Source organism: Microchirus variegatus, assembly GCF_963457635.1.
Source record: "Microchirus variegatus genome assembly, chromosome: 15".
Classification (NCBI taxonomy): domain Eukaryota; kingdom Metazoa; phylum Chordata; class Actinopteri; order Pleuronectiformes; family Soleidae; genus Microchirus; species Microchirus variegatus.
Genome location: NC_139816.1, coordinates 24,965,032 through 24,985,098, shown reverse-complemented (window position 1 = coordinate 24,985,098; position 20,067 = coordinate 24,965,032). Strand labels below are relative to the sequence as shown.

Sequence of the window (20,067 nt, the reverse complement as noted above, 5' to 3'; positions counted from 1 at the left end):
AGTGCTGTGCCATTGACCCTCAGCTGAGTTCTGTTAAAATTATGTTCTCACCAAACTGCATCCCAAAAAAACAACTGCCCAGAATGACTGATAATCAATTGTAGTTCCAGCAGAATTGTATTACTTAGTCTTCCTGTGTAAATACCATTTAATACAAATAGAAAATATTTACTAGTGATGGCTTGGCACTACTTTGTTTATGTCCCATACCAATACTGACATCACAATGTTTGAATATCTACCAATATCAGTCTGAGATAGTCTTTGTATCCCTTTAAAACAAAACAACTTAGCTTTGTTCCATTTCTGCTGATTCATTTATCACTTTTCCATGACCAGCCATTTAGGGCGCTTTCACACCTATAGTGGAAATTCGTATTTCTTCTCATTTTACCCATAATGCATTAAACTAGACCATTTTTGTCCAATTTTTTTGTGGTTGCATTCACACCAGAGGAACCGTACCAAAGTAGGTCAGATAAAGTGGTCTGAGACCACTACTTCAGGCAGGTCTCGGACCAGTTGATTTGATGCGCACCAAAGTATCGAGATTACATTCACACCTACGCAAACAAACCAAACCAAAGGACCAAACATGTTTGGTGCGCACCAAATGCTATTAGCTCTCCTCACATGCAGGGTATTTCCAAAATAAAATTTTTACTCTATGTGCTCATCCATGTCCACACAGGCCACACTGGGTTTGTAAAGAGGACTCCATGTCTGTGAAGAGATCTCAGTGTTTTCTCCAAACTGTCACACCTCTCTGATGCTCACTGCATACTTACTGGCTGTTTTATTTCCCTGGTACGTTCGTTTGGTTGCACAGTCATTGCAACAACAACAACAACAACTCACTTATCTTGCGCTGCAGAAGAGCTGCACATACATTAATCAGTTAGAAAGAATGTCAGTAATTCATACTCTGCTGTCGAGAGCGTGAAGGGCAGTTTGTTGACTTGTCTCACCGTCTCAAAGGGCAGGAATGTGTCAATTGTTGATGTTGGACTCACGTCAGTGACTGAGGGCATCAGACTGCTGTATCACCAGACTATTACGTGTCATAACTCTCATATCTCGCAGTCACATGGTAATCGGGAGATGTATTCAGCAAAACATCAACCATATAGTGGTACGAAGCACCCTTAGCTATGATATCAATGACCACAAAGAAGACAAGCCAATTCTACAGGTTCATTGCAAGTTTCAACTGATGTTTACTGAGTGCACATTAAGACAAACAAAACATATACATCAGAATAAAAGCAGGCAAAATGACCAAATTCATTACACCATTGTCTTTCACTATTCAGTCACTAAATTCTGCTTTCCTTTTCTTTTTTTCTCTTGACCTTGGTAACACACAGAGGGCAAGGGAGGGCTGTCAGGAGAAGATCATTGTCATTACAACAGTCCAGATTTACTCAAGCACGACTCACTTTTCTCTCCTCCTCTCCTCACTGAACTGGAGTAAGCTGTTCATCTGTTGTGGCACTGAGCGATAATAGCAGAGCCTCCGCAGCACACAGCTGTTCACGAGGAGCATCTTCACCCTGTGGTGAATCGCTGATCTCCAATCCATCCATTAGTTTGTGTCTGAAGTCTTTCTGCTCCCTGTGTGCCTCAGGGCATTCATTTTTATTAATGAGCATTTGCTGTCTATTTTTCCACAATGACACAGTGAAAGTAACACTTACCTCGAAATAGCAGTGTAAAACCATGCATTTAATTCCTCTATTTTTGATTGTTTTGTGTTCTACGGCAAAAGAAAAAGCTGTAACTATGTTCGAAACAATTTGTATCTTTTGTTTTTTTTCCTTGCATTACAGACAGTAAAGACTTAAAGGGACACTGTGTAGTATTTATGGGTTTATATAACCCAAAATCCACTTTTGTATACATATTATGTGCTCCTGCATTGTCTAGTAGCTGTATAATATTCTTTGTTTCATTTTAGTAGTGTTTCAAAAAGTCATGTAAAATAACATGGTCGCGGGCCGCTACTGCATTGCCACGACGCCATGTTTCTACGGGAGCCTGTAAAGACAAACGCGAGAGAACAAATCAAGCGTCGCTTTACTTGTAGCAGAAGTCCCGCCTCCTCTCTCTCCGCTTCGTCTGCTACGGCCGTGGTAGCTCGCCCTCTCCCTCGCCTCACAAACCTCATATGCTGACAAGGAGAAAGACAACGAGGACGACATTTGACCCGCTGAGGATACCGTAGCGCTCAGGGAAGGGAGGGGGTGAGCAGAGGAGCAGTTCTTTGTTGTAAATTTCAGCCTCTCCTCTAGATGGCACTATAATCTACTTACTTCACCTTTAAGGTAGACGTCTTGTGGTAATGATCATGTTTTTAGTTTATTGCACAGTGAATATTGAATTGAAGTTTAACTTTAAATGTAATATTGCTAATTTAATTGCAATATCTGTCATGAAAATGACAATTAGCTATTTTCCCCAAATTGAAGATCTCTAACATTTTCTGAAACTCAATTTGTCTTATGCATTTCAAACAGTGGAATTTATCTTGATTCCTCTCCTTCATGTTGTCTATGCCAGCAGCACACAGTATGGAGTTAATAAGCTTAAGAGTCTACTGAATAATGATCACATGCCATGAGTCATGTGCTCCTTACAAAAGCAACGTGCTTACTGATGTGTATTAGTGCACATAGCTGTGTTGTTGTTTGTTACCTCTTTAGGACATTTTCTGACATAAAGACTAACCTTGTCACGACCAGTAGTTGTCATAGAGACCAAAACATGTCCTTATTTCATGACCTTATAGGAACTGGTTAAGAGACGGGCTTAGAATTGTGGTTAGGATAAGGATAAGCATTAACTGTTTAATGTTAGGTATAGAGTTGTCACGATACCAAAATTAGTAACCACGGTACGATACCAGACAAAGTATCACGGTTCCGGGTAGTATCGCGATACTATGGCCTTTTTTATTATTATTATTTTTATGAACTGCAATGTATTTGTACAAGTTATAAATACTTATTAATTCTTTATAATATTATTTGGTGAATGATAAACATAATACTGGTGAAGTAAGAATTAGACTGAATGGTTGTAGTTCATAACTGGGTCAACAAGAGAACATAAAAAAAGCATATAAGCAATAAAAACAAATAAATGAAGTTACTGTGTAACTTTAGCTAATTAAATAATCATTCAGTTTCCTTTGCACATTAATGTATCTTTAACTAATATAAATAATCAACTTAGGATAACAAATCCACTATGTTTAAAAAAAAATAAAAAAATCTATTTGACAATAATACGTCTTCTCCAACATAATAAACCAGAGAGGACAAAATACAACAAACAGGAACTGATTCCCTGTCTGTCTGTGCCTTGTTTAAAGCCAAAGTAGTTCCAAATGTGTCTTTTTTGGAGTTTGGTTTTTATAGCAAAGTTAGCGGAGCCACTGATGACGCTGTCGCCGAGTTAGACTCGCCGCTCGGGCCCGGTGCTTCTGCCATGGTGAGTGTGTTGTAAACCGTGCGCGCCTGAGGTTTCTGTCCAGAGTTGGATTATTTCTTAATTGGACTCACCAACCTCTTTGGAGTGGCTGTAGTTCTGGATGCTGAGCTGGTCATCTTATAATGAAAAGGTTGGCTGTTCAGTCCCTGCTCCTCTGGTCTGTGTGCGGACAGCTGTGTCATTATGGAACACATTGAGCTTTAAAATTCACCCAGCAGTTTGTGAATAACATTTGTTTGGTATGGAAAAATTGTAAAGTGTAAAGCACTTTCAGTGAGTAAGGTAAATACAGACTACTTTTTTTCTCCAGAAACATACAAATAATCACTAAATAATTATAATAATAATAAATTCATCAATTGGAGGTTCATCTCATTAAATGTGGATCTATTTTTTTCCTCCTCGTCAGTGACCTGAACATTCTGTATTTGGCTCGTGGACAACACATTTGAGGACATTGTTATTTTTATGATTCAGGAAACACCATTTCATTTACTGAACACATTGTTGTTACCCATTAGTTGTCGCCCGAGATATAACATACTCATAACTGCTAGTGGTACTATAATAACCAGCCTCCCACATTGTTGTGGCCATGGTCTATCACCATTTCCGTGGATAATGAAAAAGTTAACTTCAATATTATTGAAGATCTCTGGCAGTTGGTATTCTGCTCTGAGAACAGAGAGCGATCGTGTGGTGAATTGCTCATTATTCATTTTCTCCTCTGTGAAGCAGACGATAATTGTGCCACATTCATTATCAAATGCTGATGTCATTAATGAACACGTACAGTACACAGGAGTGATTCTGTGTAATGTTTGTTCCAGAGCAACACGAGCCCATCCCAAACATAAATTAGTATGTAAACAAACTAAAGGCTGTCTAAATTACTTGACCTACACCTTACAAATGCCAGTGGAATCAGTGCTCATAGTAAAATGCAAATTACATTAACACATTAACCTCTTCTTCTTTGATGGCCCGGTACCGGGTCCCTCATCGCACACAGCAACAAACATGTTATAAAGCCATGTCTAACTTTAATAAACACATACATGCTACATGCTGCAGTGCCAAACTGTGCCACACTAGAGGACGTTGAGGCATCGCTTTACTAAAACCTCTGTAATTTTACTTTGCTTCACTTCAGCAGCATCAGACTGTCCACAAGACTTTTTTGAGTTTTTAAGCTACTACTGAACGTTTTAAAGGCTTTAAAATTCAATATTTATTATAAATCCTTTATTTATGCTGGGTTCCATCTGCATTTACTCTAACACAGTGACATCTACAGTGAAACTTACACTTCTGGCGGAATCTCACAAGTGTTATCTTTACTCTGATATCATGATCATTCACATTGAGTTTGTAATCCCAGAGATGTACTTTATTTAGTTTGGCCATGTCATATGAGTCTTTGTGAGGTGGCAGACAGCAGCTCTGTCTGTGGTCACCAAGTTTCATTTGTCTCTGTGTTTGTTAGACTACGGGGTCTGTGAGTGAGGGGGAAGTGTGTTGACTGGGATGCTCCATGCATGCATGTGTGTCAGTGTGATTAGAAGGGAGGGGCGGCAGTGCAACCCAGCAGCCAATTCGACTCTAAGGACCACAGAGGGGTGCAGGTGGAGGACAGATCAAACACACGTGTGCACATTTGCCTTTGCATGAGATGACTTTAATATCAGCAGGTGTGTTGTGGTTATTTTAATTTTAGAAAAGCTATCACCAGGGATTAAGGCTCCGTCCCAATACCTCCCCCTTAAAATTTCCATTTGGTTTTGAGTGCCCTCAACCGTAAATTCCCCTCGTTGAGGGAAGTGGTATTGGGACACTACTACATGCAAATTAGCGTAGTGAATGCAACAAACGTGCTAACCTATGTCACATGTTGACAATTCTACTGGTGGAGCGTGCTACTATTTGCATTCAGGAAAAATGCTGGCGGATCCAGCTGTTGTGTTGCCTGTTGCGTTGGCTGTGTTTGTTTTTCTCCATCCTCGTAAACGAATGTGATTGAAATCTGAAGTCTAGGGTATTCGTGTTCAAGTGAACGCCGTTACACACATCCAAAACACTGACAAAACTACCCAGATGTAGCAGAGTTAGCTAGCTGCTTTCATAAATCGTCAGTTATTTTCTGACATTAGTGTTCAACGATCAACGGTCCTTTGGATGTATATCAACTATTCCAACACATATCGATGTTGTAACTTAGCTTATTTGCGAAAATATATTTCAACGAAACAGTTCCTCGGCAGATGTGGCCGCCATCTTGATTGAAAAATATCAGCCGGCTCACTGAATTCTCAAAGCATCATCTAAATTTAAAAGTAATTTCATCTTTCACTTCGTTTTAAGCCTGCATCAGAGCTCACTACATTTTAAGGGTTGATTATAAGGGGAAAAATCGCACTTTGTTTGCTCCCCCCCTACACGTGAACACACAAAATTTAGGGTTAGTGAATACCTCAGCTGGGAAGCATGGAGCATTCAGTTTACTTGATCAGAAACAGACAGGGGTCAAAAATAACAAAGCAAACAAATCCAAATAACGGCAGGCAAGAATCCAGAGGTCGAAAAGCAAACAGGTCAGATCAGGTACACCACAAAACTAGAAATGCGGAATAAACATAAGGCAATAAATACAGGTGAACTAGGAGCTGCAGGTGAGGGGAATGAGCTGATTGGAGGGTAGGATCTGAAATGACAGTAGAGTAAGTATTGTGAACTGTTACAACCAACATATCTTAGTCTTTCAAACCCTTTTTTTCCCACAAATCCAATCTGCATTCCTGGACTGTTCTTTTTTTGATCATTTAAAGAATCTGGAATATTGTGTATTACAGGGAGGAAAAGGAGGAAATGTATTTGTGAATGATTGTGGTGAACTGGCCCATGAAAGACTAGCATGTCAATAACAATGTCGCTAATAATAGAAGACTCAGTGAGTTCATGTCCAGGAAGATGCACCATGGATAAAACTGATCACTTACTAAACTCTCATCTTTTTCTGCAGCTGACGAAAATGTTTAGCATGTCCTTGCTGGTGTAGGAGCCTTTTAAGCCCATGTCCACCATTAACATGTACTGTCAGTGCATGCATCAGGAACCTTGTGGCCAGAAGCCACTCCTTTGGCTACTCCTCACTGACAGCAGCCAGTGGCTCTGGTGCAGGGGGGTTAATGGCAGCACTTTAACACATTTAGGAATGCTCAAATCCTTAGAAGTGAGGGGCATTAGCTTAATAGTTGTGCTGTGCACTAATGGACCAGCTCCACTACACACACACTAAAATGCAACCTGCTAGTGTTTTATCACTCTCATCAGAATGCATGATGTTATCCAGCTGGTAGCTAGCAACACTCTTTGTACATCAGTGTCAGTATTTGAGATTTTAATTGTGCATTATATACTTTAAGCATACATTGAAAAAACATTGAAAGCTAGGAATAATTTTTGTTGAAAGCCAGTTCGCGTCCTAATGGCATTTACGCCTTAATTATCCAAAGGGCAGTTAAAATATGCAGCTTTTCATGAAACAATGACGTATTACTTCGATAAAAGAAAAAAAAACATGAGGGAGCGGAATGTCGGGCTAAACAGTTGATTTTTCTGTATCAAAATAATTTGAAACAGCACTTTTGCAAATCGAAACGGCTGCAATGTCATTGTTCCACACATGTAACCAATCCTAGCTTTAAAGATATACACAGATGATGGAATGCTCTCGTTCCTATCTTACAATGTTTTCCTAATGGCCTGACCCGACTTCTGCTAGCATTAATGACTCTATAGGCAGTTCCTTTTCTCGTCTCACAAAGATATAATTAATTCATCAGCATCAGCAGATAAGGTCAGCCTTTATCACACCTTACGTTACCGCACTTAAAACTGTCGATGATGTCAAATAAAAGCAACATGTTGTCGAAATAGAACATTCTCCCAATCGTTAAAGGTGCATTATGTAATAAATCTAAAGCAACTGGCCATAAAATCCTCCTAATATGTCACAGAGACTCAGGAATAATGTTCATATAACAAACTGAACTCACCAACAACAACAGCCAAAATATTTGCATTGAAAGAAATATTTTGTAGACTGCAAATCATGTTTATGTTTTGAAATCATGTTTTGGCATGTGGCGCCACCTACCGCCGTCTAGCAATCTTTGCAGTCAGTAGAGTCTCAGCTGCTGAGTGACCACGGGTTGCCAGTTACGTCAGAAAACGAAACCTAAAATACCTCGGTATTTTGAATTTGAATGTAGTAACCGTTTTTGGCCACATTCTTACATATGGCACCTTTAAGTTTGACTTCCGTGACAGACTTACAGTAGCGAGGTTGTCTTGATTCCGAAAAGATTTCCGAGATAGTTCACATTGATGCAAAATCAAATGATCCGATTGTGGTGTCTAATTCTCTGGAAGAAATGTGCAGCCATCAGCCTCAACTGGCTGAGGTGAAAGGAAAAATGGGGGACAGAGGAGACCTGGCGGGAGAAAATTGGATTTTTAGAGACCACCCTCTCCTTATGACAACTGTGTCAATGTGGCAGTGGATCGTGGCTACAAGTGTCTTGGGTCATCAGGTCTGCAGCATCACAGCAACACTGGACCTCTGTAGTTGTGGATGTAGCTGGACATTTTCTTCTCCAACTCTGTGACACGACAACCATCAGATCTCTTGTTGAAGTACCTTTGGTGTCCTGAACAGAAATGTCATTTTTATTAGGGTACTATTCACAGACGTTCAAACAAACTTTTTCAGGTAAGCAAACAGTTTGTTTAGTGCAGTCAAACCTTTATTGCCTGTTTATTTGATGGTGGTAACATTCCCCTTGCTAAAACAGCTTCTAACGTACAGTAACATAGTCATGAAATTAGTTAAAACAAATATTCAGAATATTCTGATAATATATCATATCAATCATGTGCTGCACTCAGAAAGTCTTTACCAAAACCCAAGTTAGGCTTTCTTGCATAAACCAAACCAGAGCGCCATATCGACCAGGCTCAATTCTGATGGCCAGCTCTGATACCAGGAGGAAGAAGCCAAAATCTGTGACTGTCTTGACGTCATCGACTGAAAACCTTCCCAAAGTTAACTCTTATTTTGTCTGTTGTTCGATCAGACTCTCTATTTCTGCCGAAGGCATCCTTGTTTACATGCTGTGTGCCGCAAAACGTTGGACCTAGGGCAGGACGATATGGCCTCAAATCAATATCACGATTTATTGAGCAGCTCACCTCGATAATGGTAAATGAACGATAAGTTGGAAGTTGCTAAATGACGCATCGCCTAATTTGCCTGATATAAGTGTCCGAGTGTCTTAAAGGGACATGAACATACAGGTAGCCTGCCTACCTAAACACGCAGCTAAAAACAACTTTTTTTTTTTTTTTTTTTTTTAAATTATCGAATGTATTGATAACGGCAAAATGACGTCGATTATTGTAGGAAATTTCGATAATGATAAATTTTCGATATATCGCCCAGCCCTAGTTGGACCCATGGTCCGTCCCGGATTAGCGGCTGAAGAACCAGCTGAAGGAGGAGAAATGCTTACATTGTGGGAATTATAGAGTTAATATAACAGTAAAATAATTGTGATGGATTTTTGTAAAGGGTAAAAATGTTGCCGTGTTACATTAAGATTATAATAAAACAAATAATACAAAAAAAAAAAAGTAATTTACCTGTAACTGATTATTTTCTGTGTTTCTGGTCATTTCTCAGATTCAATTTGGGGATGTCCAGAGATATTATATTATTGTGTTAAAGATATAACGTTTGACATTAAAAATACTTTAAAAATACTTTTCTAACACTTAAACATTTAAATCTATGGAAATCCCTAATTCTAACCAGTCCATTGTTTGGGCTCAATGTGAAGATATGTCCTGTGTGTTCCTACAATATTATACTCACAAAAACTTTCAATCTATCTGTTGATCAGTAGAAGAAATAATTATATTCTAGATTCCGTAATTGTCCTCACATTTGAAAGCAAGAATATCAGTTTATTAAAACTTTGCTCTCTGTAAGTGTATTTTAAGACAATATAAAGCTTGATACTGCTATAGGTTCTATAAATGATGTTCATCAGTATGTGGAAAAGTAAAAAGCTGATCTTCGGCTGCAGGAGCAGAGACACGGCACAGTGTGACAGATGGCTGCCACCCCTGACTGGTTTCCTCGGCTTTTCTATTTCAGGATCCTCACATGGTGAACCTTTTGTCTTGACTGCCCCACTGAAAGTGTTTAGCATCCTGCTTAATCCACACGCATTTCAAATGTGGTGGCTTCCAGCTGTTGCCAGTGCCACTGGGCTACGTTTAAGATTGATTTCTACATGGAAACATGCGGACTTATATAGAGCTGTGAATATATGCAATTTGTTTCCCAAAGAGAAAAAGAGCATAAGAGAAGTCTTCATGTACTGGTACAGGTACTTGTCATGAATGTGTACTTTTACACGTCAAATGAAATACATCACACACCATGGCATGTTTCCATCCAAGTTTAAAAATGTACAATAAGTAATTATACAATAGTGGCTACAATCTAGGCTACACTCATACTGCTCCAGTTTTATTTAAAAGTGCATAAATTCTGCAATACACCTGCCATACACATTACCCTGGGATTTTAAAGCACCCAGAATGGAGAAGTTTAAAAACGCCGTCTCTGTCTTCACTTGCCCACACTCTGGGGCTGTGTGTCTAGTCTGGACAGTCAAAAACAAAAGACCTTTGGAACGATTTCGCCTTCCGTTACTCGCCTTTACTATCTGAGTGGTTCTTATCAGCCTTGACTTGACGATCGACTGTAAAAGAAAAGCTCAGTAAAGACAGTACTTTCAGTTTCAGTTCCACCGTGTCATCATCTTGATAAAAGAAATCCATGTTTTCCTTCTTTTTTTTTTTCATTAGATATTAAATATTAACTTTGGTTGTTTCTGAAACTAACTGCAGATGCACATAATATACGTTTTTAGATGAGATCAGATCACTTTTGTCTGTAAATGAAAGCATTATTATTTGTTACGCACAAATCTCCAGCGCTGACAGTGTTTCCTTCAAGAAAAAAATGCACATAAAGGCATGTGTGCGTGAATTGCAGTGAATATCAGTGCTCAGTAGAACGTACAGGAAACATGCAGAGAGACGCAGATCATGTGGAAGTGAGCCAAGGAGAGAAAGCTTGTTCACACTTGAAATGGAACAGCAGCTTTCTCTTCTGGTCTGTGTGTGTCACTGCATGTCTCTTGTTTTCATATATATATGTATGACATATATGATCACAAGTAAGAGTCTTAAGGGAAGTGCAAGGAGTATTAATTCGCCGATGCATTCTTTATGCATGGCCAAAAATGTTTTCTGTGATGTCACCTTGACTTTTGATCTTTAACCACCAAAGTTGAATACATTCATTTTAGTATTTTTCTTTTCTGTTTCTGTAAATATACGTGTAGTATATGTGAGTGGCTGAGAGTGTAAATAGTGTATGAGAATTTTCCATAACTTGGAAACTGTAACAGTATCAGTGCAACACAAGACATAGACATTCATGGTTTAATGTCTAAGGAAGTCAGTAACATTATCATGTAAAATGATGGAAAAAATGTGTCAGTGTTTGGTCTGTGAAGGACAGGATGTGATTTCAGTCTGTGAGTGGAGCTGAGCCGCTCTGACAGGATGTCTGTCCTCTGCATTTGGATGACACCTGAAGGCGAACTGGCTGCTGAGGGAACCCCCTCTTTACTCGAGAAAAATGTGACACACAACTCGTTCTTTAAAGCCAAAATAGACAATTGTTTGGCTTCAACTTGACATTATGATGTTCGAACTACTTTGCACAGGGTAATTGTGATAGAAAAATACCATCATCCACATTTACACTGATCCCTTTTAAGCCTTGCTTCTTATTTTCTTGGCTATTTAGGTGAGGGCTTTGGGGTCGAAACAAAGAAGAAAACAACACAACAAATGCCCCCAAAACAGTGAAAAAAACTACCTGTGGCTTTACTGTTGCTGCTTCTTTATTACAATGACCAACCAGGAACCATTAGGATACAAACAATGTCTGTTGCCTCAACATGATGTCTAAAGGCCACAGTATACTTCTCCGACTGCGTAATGATAAAAAAGGCAATAGATGAAAAAGGCCAATAGAGAAAAGGAAAACTATTCAAAACCACATGAATCCAGTCAACTGTAGAATAACTATAAAAAGAAAAGCAATAGTCATCCTTGAATTATCATACATGGCAGACAACACCTTTGCAGTACGATGTGACCTGCTTGGCTTTGTTGTGGAAATGCATTATCCGACTGCGTAACCGCGGTGACCCCTCGAGCCTTCATAGTTCATTGCAATTTTCCGCCTGATCAGCAGGGGTCGGTTGCGATTGTTGGTTGTTTGTGCTTCTTGCTACAGTGAGCAATGGTGTCCGAGAGAGAAAGACTGTCTCACATGAAATAAATATTTTCTGTGTCCCGGAACGCAGTTTTAAGATCATTTGAGGCAAGAAATTGGCCATTTAGAGTCTAAACATGTGGTTTGTGTATTAAGATATGACGTATTTGTAGTTTGGCAGCGACGTTTTCGGCGGTGATCAGCTCCGCCTCTGTGGACGCGCGGTGCACACTGTGAGCCGGCACAGAGCAGCGTTATCTCAGCCTGTCCTGAGGACCAATCTCAGCCTTTTCCGTCTCCGTTGTCCCTTGACGGAGTGACAGACACTTATTTTGTGCAGCCGGAGACGACGCAGAGGCTCTCCGACAGGCTCTCCGGCGTAGAGCACTTTACGCAGATGTATACATTGGGCTTTACTCCTCTGCAGTCAGGGAAATGCTTGAAAAGTTTGAAAATCAAGGACAAAACAAGATTTTTTTTACCACCTTTGCACTCTCCATCTCTGGTGGTTTGCATTCTCTTGAGTGCTTAAATTAAAGTAAGAATTTAATAGCATGTGTTGACCCACTTGGTGCAGAATTTCCCTCTTTTAACCTATGAAATCAGCTGTGGTACTTGATAGTAAATGATTCATGACTGTCTTCTCTCTCTCTCTCTAAAGTCCCCTGGTTAGAGATTAGATATGTCCTGGACATGAATTATTCATGTTGAGGGATTGAGCTGCACTGCTGGAAATCTTTTCTGCTCCGTTGCTGCTCTCCCAGTGGGCCTGCAACTTTACCTGTGAGATGAGACTCAGCCATCACTGTAGCTGTGTCACGAAGCCAAGGCCCTATTGTGTACAGCACAGATAAAGCTATACACTGTAAGTGTAAACACTGGTCTGAATAACATGTGCTGTACTACTATAGTTGTTGTATGTCAAGTTATGCTTTTGTCTTGTTTATCAGTGTTGTCAGCGATCTGGGACTTTCCCTGTATCTCCATACACACACAAACACACAGTTTTGCACAGGACATTGCAATTTCACTCATTTGGGATATTATTATAACTTGGTAATGCTTAACCTTAACCGAATCACAATTCAAATCTTACCCCTAATGTAACCAGTTCTTCAGAATTGAGGACTACTTGTCCTGACAACGTCTGTATTTATGCCAGAAAAAGTCTAAAAAATACAAGCACACTCACCCACACACAGTCTCTCTGTTGCACAGCATTTCCCAAGTGTAAACATATTGATATGTTCTTGCTTGTTTGCCTCACAATGCCTGGTGACCTTCTTTCCATTCTTGTGAACACCATATCTCACTTTAAGGGAATTTCTTCAAATTTTGTAAAAAAAAAAAAAGAGGATTATTAAAAAAAAGGATTAATGGTTCTCAGACATAGACTGTATATAAAAATAGACGTATTCTTCCAGTTGTAAAACCTGTGGAATCCTCATGGTTTGGATTTGACCAGCAACTTGTCGGTTTTTGCAGTTCACAGATATCACCTGCATGTATTTAAAATACAGATCACAACTGACAAAATAATATTTTGTCATTTGTGACATGTAATCTGTTGAGATTATGAAAATGCCTTCATGTTTTGTATCAAAATACCTCAGTTTTGTATATTTTTGTATTTTTAAAATACTCTAAAATACTTTCTTTTAAACAACATGATGACATCATAAGAACAGCAAATGCAACGTGATGCTGCTACTTTAATTTGCCTATACTTGTGAAGATCGCTCGTGTTAACACACTGACTTTGTTATTATTACTATTATTGTTGGCGTTATACTAATTAATATTTTCTAGACTTTGCATTTGTGTATTTTCTCATTCCTTTCAAAAGGTATTGTGCTATGCTGTGAACAATTTTTGACAAGGTCACTTCCTTCCTTAAAGTGTTTCTTGCACATTTAAAATTAGAACTTACTGATCGTGTCACAATTATTGGCTTCTAAGTAGCTTAAATGATGAGGAAAGTATTGTATTGGATGGTAAAAAAGATGGTAGATTTAACTATGAGGTATGAAATATGAGCGTTTCAGCTGTAGAATAAGTAACGTAATTGTGATGAAACACACCATTATGATTTAGAAAGTAAATAAAGATAGGAAGAGTTCCTTGCACCTGTACTTGCCTTAACTTTTATATGATGGATTATGTATGTTGCATTCAGACATTGTCCTATAGTCAGGCAGTGATGGGATAGATGAAAAAGGCCAATAGAGAAAAGAAAAACCATTCAAAACCACATGAATCCAGTCATCTGTAGACTAACTATAAAAAGAAAAGCAATAATCATCCTTGAATTATCATACATGGAAGGCAACACCTTTGCAGTATGATGCACCTGCTTGGCATTGTTGTGGAAATGGAAGGAAGGACCTGGTATTCTGTGTTTGGCAGGTATGGGGTGATGGGCAGTTCTAGCTCTGAGACCAAGAAATTTAATTTACCATTACAGCATTTTGTAGAGTGGGTCCAGCACACTATGTTTAAATGCTTAAATCCAGGGTTTTCCACCACTGAATAAGATCGCATGTCTGATGCTACAAAGAGTGGCCTGTGTTAACGGATTTGTTTTCATAGTTACATCTACATCCTTATGATGCATGTGTAGATGTCCTGTGCTTTGCTACAGGCTCATAACATGTTCTTACACACCTTGGTTTTCTTGTCAGCAACATAAACTTGCGGGGAACGCAAAGTATTTCCACACCGGTTATTTCAGAGAAGTGGGAGGGGGTTCAAGTTGGGTCAGTGTGTCACCCCAAATCAGTTATCAGCTAAATAAATCTTAGTTGGTCAAGAGCATTTAGCATTTACCCACAAGGGTTGACTCATGGCTATGCATCTCTCAGTATCTGTATAGGGAGTTCACTGTGATGGCTTGGCTTTGAGTGTCTGGAAGGAGGTTAGATTGTGAGTGGGGATTACTGACCACAGTCCTTCTCAGAATTAGGTCAGAGGGATTCATTTCCTAGTCTGGTCAATTGAAGCTAATGCCACTTCCAAAATGGTCGCTTCTACCCAAAAAACACTCAACCAGGACTAGAAGAGAAGCCACATACTGTTTTTCACACTCAGGGGCTCCTGAGAAATGTACATGTGTGTAGTGTGATGCCCCTATAATCTGTCTACATACATTTTCTGACCTTCTCTTAGATGATGATGTGTGACCATAGAGGACATTATGAGCTAAATCTAGCAGATTTGGCCACAAAAACATGTCAATGCTAAATGGGCTTGATATAAAATTGCATCTGGATCACAAGTCTTTCATATCCATTCATACATTTTATGATTGTGAATAATAATGACCAGACTGTGTATTTTAGAAACCTTTATTAAAAAACCTTTATTAAAATGTATATACAGAGTATGTGTGTGAGAGAGAAAGAGATAGATTAGGTTAGGTTAGGTCGGTCACTGCCTCTGATGGGAGGAGATTAGCAGAGAGGGTTCTCTTGCTGCTGGGAGCTTGTTCAGCTCTGTACTGAAGGATCTTCAGTTGAAGAGCTGGTGTCTGTGTCCTCCAGTGAGATGGAGAAGAGAGTGATCAGGCGGCAAGGAAACCTAGTTTTTTAATTGTTGTGACACACGGGGTCACGTGTCAATGACCACTGAGGTGGGTTTTCAGGCTGTTATGTGAAAGATAAAGGATCTTTAGAGACTTATGGCCCTCTTTGTCTTTGAACAAACGGCCATGTGGTCTTCATTGAAGACGCATGTGACTCCATCTTGAATGAGCTGATCCCCAACAACAACCATCCTCCTCTTCTTATCAGCTTGCAGTCATACCAGTGCTCTCCAAGCTTTGCATTCAGTGTTACACCATACACTTATCTCACTACTTATCTCAGATCTTATATCTGCCAAAATGAATGCTCCTCTAATTTACATTCACAGACTCAGGATTGGCAACAAATAGGGTTAGGGTTAGGGTTCCAGTTGGGGTTAGGGTTAGGGCATGAGACAAAACAATCTGGATTATAGATCAGATAGTTTAGGAATTTGTGACTCAGCTATTGTGGGAGTTGCCACAATTTGCAAAACTGCATTGTTTGTTGAGGGGATGTTTCAGGGGAGCTCCAGAGGATATTATGTCTCCATGTGTTGCTCAGGCTGACCACACTACGTCTTTCTCTCTTTCTCCTCTCCTGTTCCCTATTTGCTTTCTTTATGTTACCTTTGACATGAGAGAAGGACATTTCTGTCAACACAATGACATTCTCCAGCTGTTTGGTGAAGTTCATGTGGCTCATTCTCAACTGTCCATTCCTTCTCTCCTAAGGTATTGGAAAGAATGTCATATGTGACAGAACCGCCACACCTCTGGATGCCTTCCGGATGATGTCAGCAGCCCAGTACTACCCCAAGTTGCTGAGCATTATGGGAAATGTGCTACGTTTTTTACCGGCCTTTGTTCGAATGAAGGAGCTGTTAGAGGAAGGGTACATCGGGGAGCTTCTGGTCTGCGAGGCCCAGGTGAGACAAAAATGATCAAACGTTACTTTAATGTGAGACTGTGGGAGCAGGTTTAAGTCACGGTTTGGGATGTACCTCGATATTGAGAAGTTTAAATGACTATAAAGACTCAACTGTAAGCACAACAGTGGCTAATTGCCCATAATAACAGAACAGAATAGAGTCATCCAAATTCTTAATAAAGACTGCTTAATTGTCAGGTCTATTTGCATTTGCACAGATTTGCACGGTTCCTTGTACCTGCGGATAATTCAATTTAGATGACGCCGCTTCAAATGAGTTATCATGTTCACGTATTAGTGGTATGACCAGATTTAGCTGAACAGTGACATTTTAACTTGCCTTTCTCCGTTACTGCTGTAGTTCACTGGGAAACCATAGTTTGCCCAAAGAACCGACCTAAAGGAGCTCAGTGGTTCCTCCCTTTACGCCAGTTCCACTATGCTATAGCGTGGCTACCACTGGACATATTTTGAAGATATATATATATTTATGTGTACTGAAAGTTTTTTTGGTACACGTACCGTTCCACCCCTATTAGGTCCTAAAATAATCCAACAATTTCTATTCTCCTCCCTGAAGGTCCACAGTGGAAGTCTCCTGGGGAAGAAATACAACTGGAGCTGTGATGATCTGATGGGAGGCGGGGGCCTGCACTCAGTTGGAAGTTACATCATTGACCTGCTTACATTTCTGACGGGACAGCGTGCAGCAAAGGTCCATGGGTTCTTGAAGACCTTTGTCAAGCAGACGGACCACATCCGGGGCATCCGTCAGATCACCAGTGATGACTTTTGCACATTCCAGATGGTACTGGAGGGAGGGGCTTGCTGCACAGTGACGCTCAACTTCAATGTTCCTGGAGAGTTTCGTCAGGAGGTAATCGTTGTGGGGACTGTTGGGCGGTTAATGGTCACAGGGACGGACCTGTACGGACAGAAGAACAGTGGGGGTGGAGGAAGCGGTGGTGGCCCTGAATTGCTGCTCAAAGACACCACACCTCTTGAGAAGGCGTCTTTACCAGAGAAGGCCTTCAGTGACATTCCGGCCCCTTATCTCACTGGGACGATCCGCATGATCCAAGCCGTGCGGCAGGCCTTTCAGGACCAAGATGACCGGCGGACTTGGGATGGGAGGCCTCTGACAATGGCTGCCACCTTTGAGGACTGCCTCTATGCTCTCTGTGTGGTGGACACCATCAAGAAATCCAACCAGTGTGGAGAATGGCAGAACATTGTGGTGATGACAGAGGAACCAGAGGTCAGCCCGGCATATTTAATCAGTGAGGCCATGCGGCGGAGTAGGATGTCCCTTTACTGTTAGCATTTGGCTGATGTGCTAATCTCAATACAGTGGATGAGTTCCATGTAAAACTGCAGGTGCTGCTGAAAAAGCCTCAGTATGGTTGGATCTTTCTTCCTTTTTTTGTTCATACCGCGACAGAGTTCAATTCTTGAATTAATCACTGGTTTATTTTGAGACTGTCAAGTCTATATTGTTACAGTTTACTTTATGAGTTCTGGTTTCTTGTCACCCTGGAAGAAGCAGTGTGGGTAATAATAAAACCATTATTTATGAGGAAGTCCTTCCCCTTTTTTTCCCCTCTTTGACAGAAGACTCGAGCCGTTCTGAGGAGACACATTTGTAAAGGAAACTGATACTTGCAGATTTTTGAAAGACAAGACACAGTCCTTCAGCGGAGTCAGATGTGGGAGAGTAGAATGAATGTGTCGGTATTGTTTTCACCTCTGCTCCTCCTGTTCATGACTGGGTCTGGAAGTCAACACCTTACACTGTGGGTCCAAACAAGGACAGCCAAGGAAGAACGATAGTACTCTCTTAACTGTGCCGCTTTATTGTTGCTATAATCTGAAATACTTGCTAGGATTACCAAGTGAATGTTTAAAAAAGAAAATCAGTGTGCTTGATCGCTTCTGCTCTGTGTGCTTCTTTTGTTTGTGTGAAACAAGGGACAGAAAAAAATCCATTGTTTGGCTGGTGCGATGTTGCAGAGGTTTACCCTCTGCTTTATGTATGCAATATAACCAGACTGTTGTACAAGTCTGCAGAACAGATTTTGTGATTAATCTTCCATGCCAGGAGTCCAGGGTAAAATTCCCATTCAGAACTGGTATTAACATCCATCCTAAGTGATCAAATCACATCCAGATCACGCTAAGTGATCACAGTTTTTTTTTACACTAATTAGTCATACTTTGCTTTATCTGCATCCATGGCCACAATATTAACACTTTTATTCTAATACTTAAGACTTTCATGTTATTGCAGCGTGAGAAGTTCTTTGACTCACTCATCTCCTTCAGTCGAACGCACAGATAATTTGGTACAGTCAGACATCCTAAAAACTTCATTCTATCATTATTCTTTCATATTTGAATAAAGGGAAGGAACACCATGTATGAATTCATGTGGTCACAGGAGGCACATCCAGGACACATTTAAATGCCAGGTGTGAACAGTTCCACTTAAGGCTATCTACATTATCAGATCACAATAGAGGACAGATGTTAATGCGTTAACCAGGTCTGAACTATGCCTATAGCATGTGTGCACTGTGTTGTGTCATGTCTTTATGCAGTTACAGCAGACTGTGAATCAGTTAGTGATGCATCTGTTTGAGTGTGTCATGCTTTGGATAACTTCTACAAGTAAATACTAAAACACATGGCAGTTTGATCCTCATATTGCAATACAGCAGTGTGCTGCTGCTGGAAGCTGGTATCATTTAGTGTGTGGCATGCATTCTAAATACACTTAAACATGCAAAGTGACATGCAGACGTATCAATGTGTAGTGCATGTGAGTTCTGCCTGGGCACAGGCAGTAACACTGGAGATTTGCAGCCAATTAACAGTGGTTGTTAAAGGAATGGTTAAACATTTCTTTTGCTCACAGACACAGGTGGTAAGTGTTGTAGCTGGTGTAATTCTTAATATCATAAAATCCTGTTAAAAGTAAACTAATGTTTCCCAGGACTTTCTGACTTTAATCAAAGTTTAATATGAGTGTTTTCACTGCCACGACTGTGCAGAATGCCCTTATTTTCATTATACATGCAGTGCGTTTGCAGCCTTCTAGGATTCTGGTACACAAGCGTGGGTTTTAGGACAGTGTAGAATTTATTCAAACAGTACAGATTAATGGCATACATTATGAGCCTGCAACACACTTCCTCGATAAATGTATTAGTAATGTGCTACTAAATGAGTCTCTGAGTTTTTATTTAAACAACTTCTGTGTTTTCAGCTTCTTAAATGTTATTTAGTTTAGTAAATTGAGTATGTTTGTTTCGTGTGGACAAAACACAATGTTTAAGGAGATTTTAAGACATTTTCTGGTTCGACAAACACAGATTTAGTTTTTTTACCCACCTACATATATGCATGTATATATATGTATATATGTATATATATATATATACATATATACATATATATATGTATATACGTATATATATACACGTATATATATATATATATATACACTTATATATATATATATATGGATATATATGTATATATATATATTTATATACATATATATATATATATTAATATATATACACGTAAATATACATATATATATATATATACATATATATATATATCTTACCAAACACATAATAGGTCAATTAAAATATAATT

General features: G+C 39.6%; 1 protein-coding gene across 1 annotated transcript in view; it reads left to right on the top strand.

The window, feature by feature from the left end:
* Window positions 1–19,146, top strand: part of gfod1 (glucose-fructose oxidoreductase domain containing 1) — a 39,315-nt gene extending 20,169 nt beyond the window's left edge. Inside the window, exons 2-3 of the mRNA XM_083902064.1 lie at window positions 16,209–16,402; window positions 16,985–19,146. Coding sequence (XP_083758190.1) covers window positions 16,209–16,402; window positions 16,985–17,725 — 935 coding nt within the window. The 3' untranslated portion in view covers window positions 17,726–19,146. The remainder of the gene's footprint in view (window positions 1–16,208; window positions 16,403–16,984) is intronic.
* The last annotated feature ends 921 nt before the right edge of the window (window positions 19,147–20,067 follow it).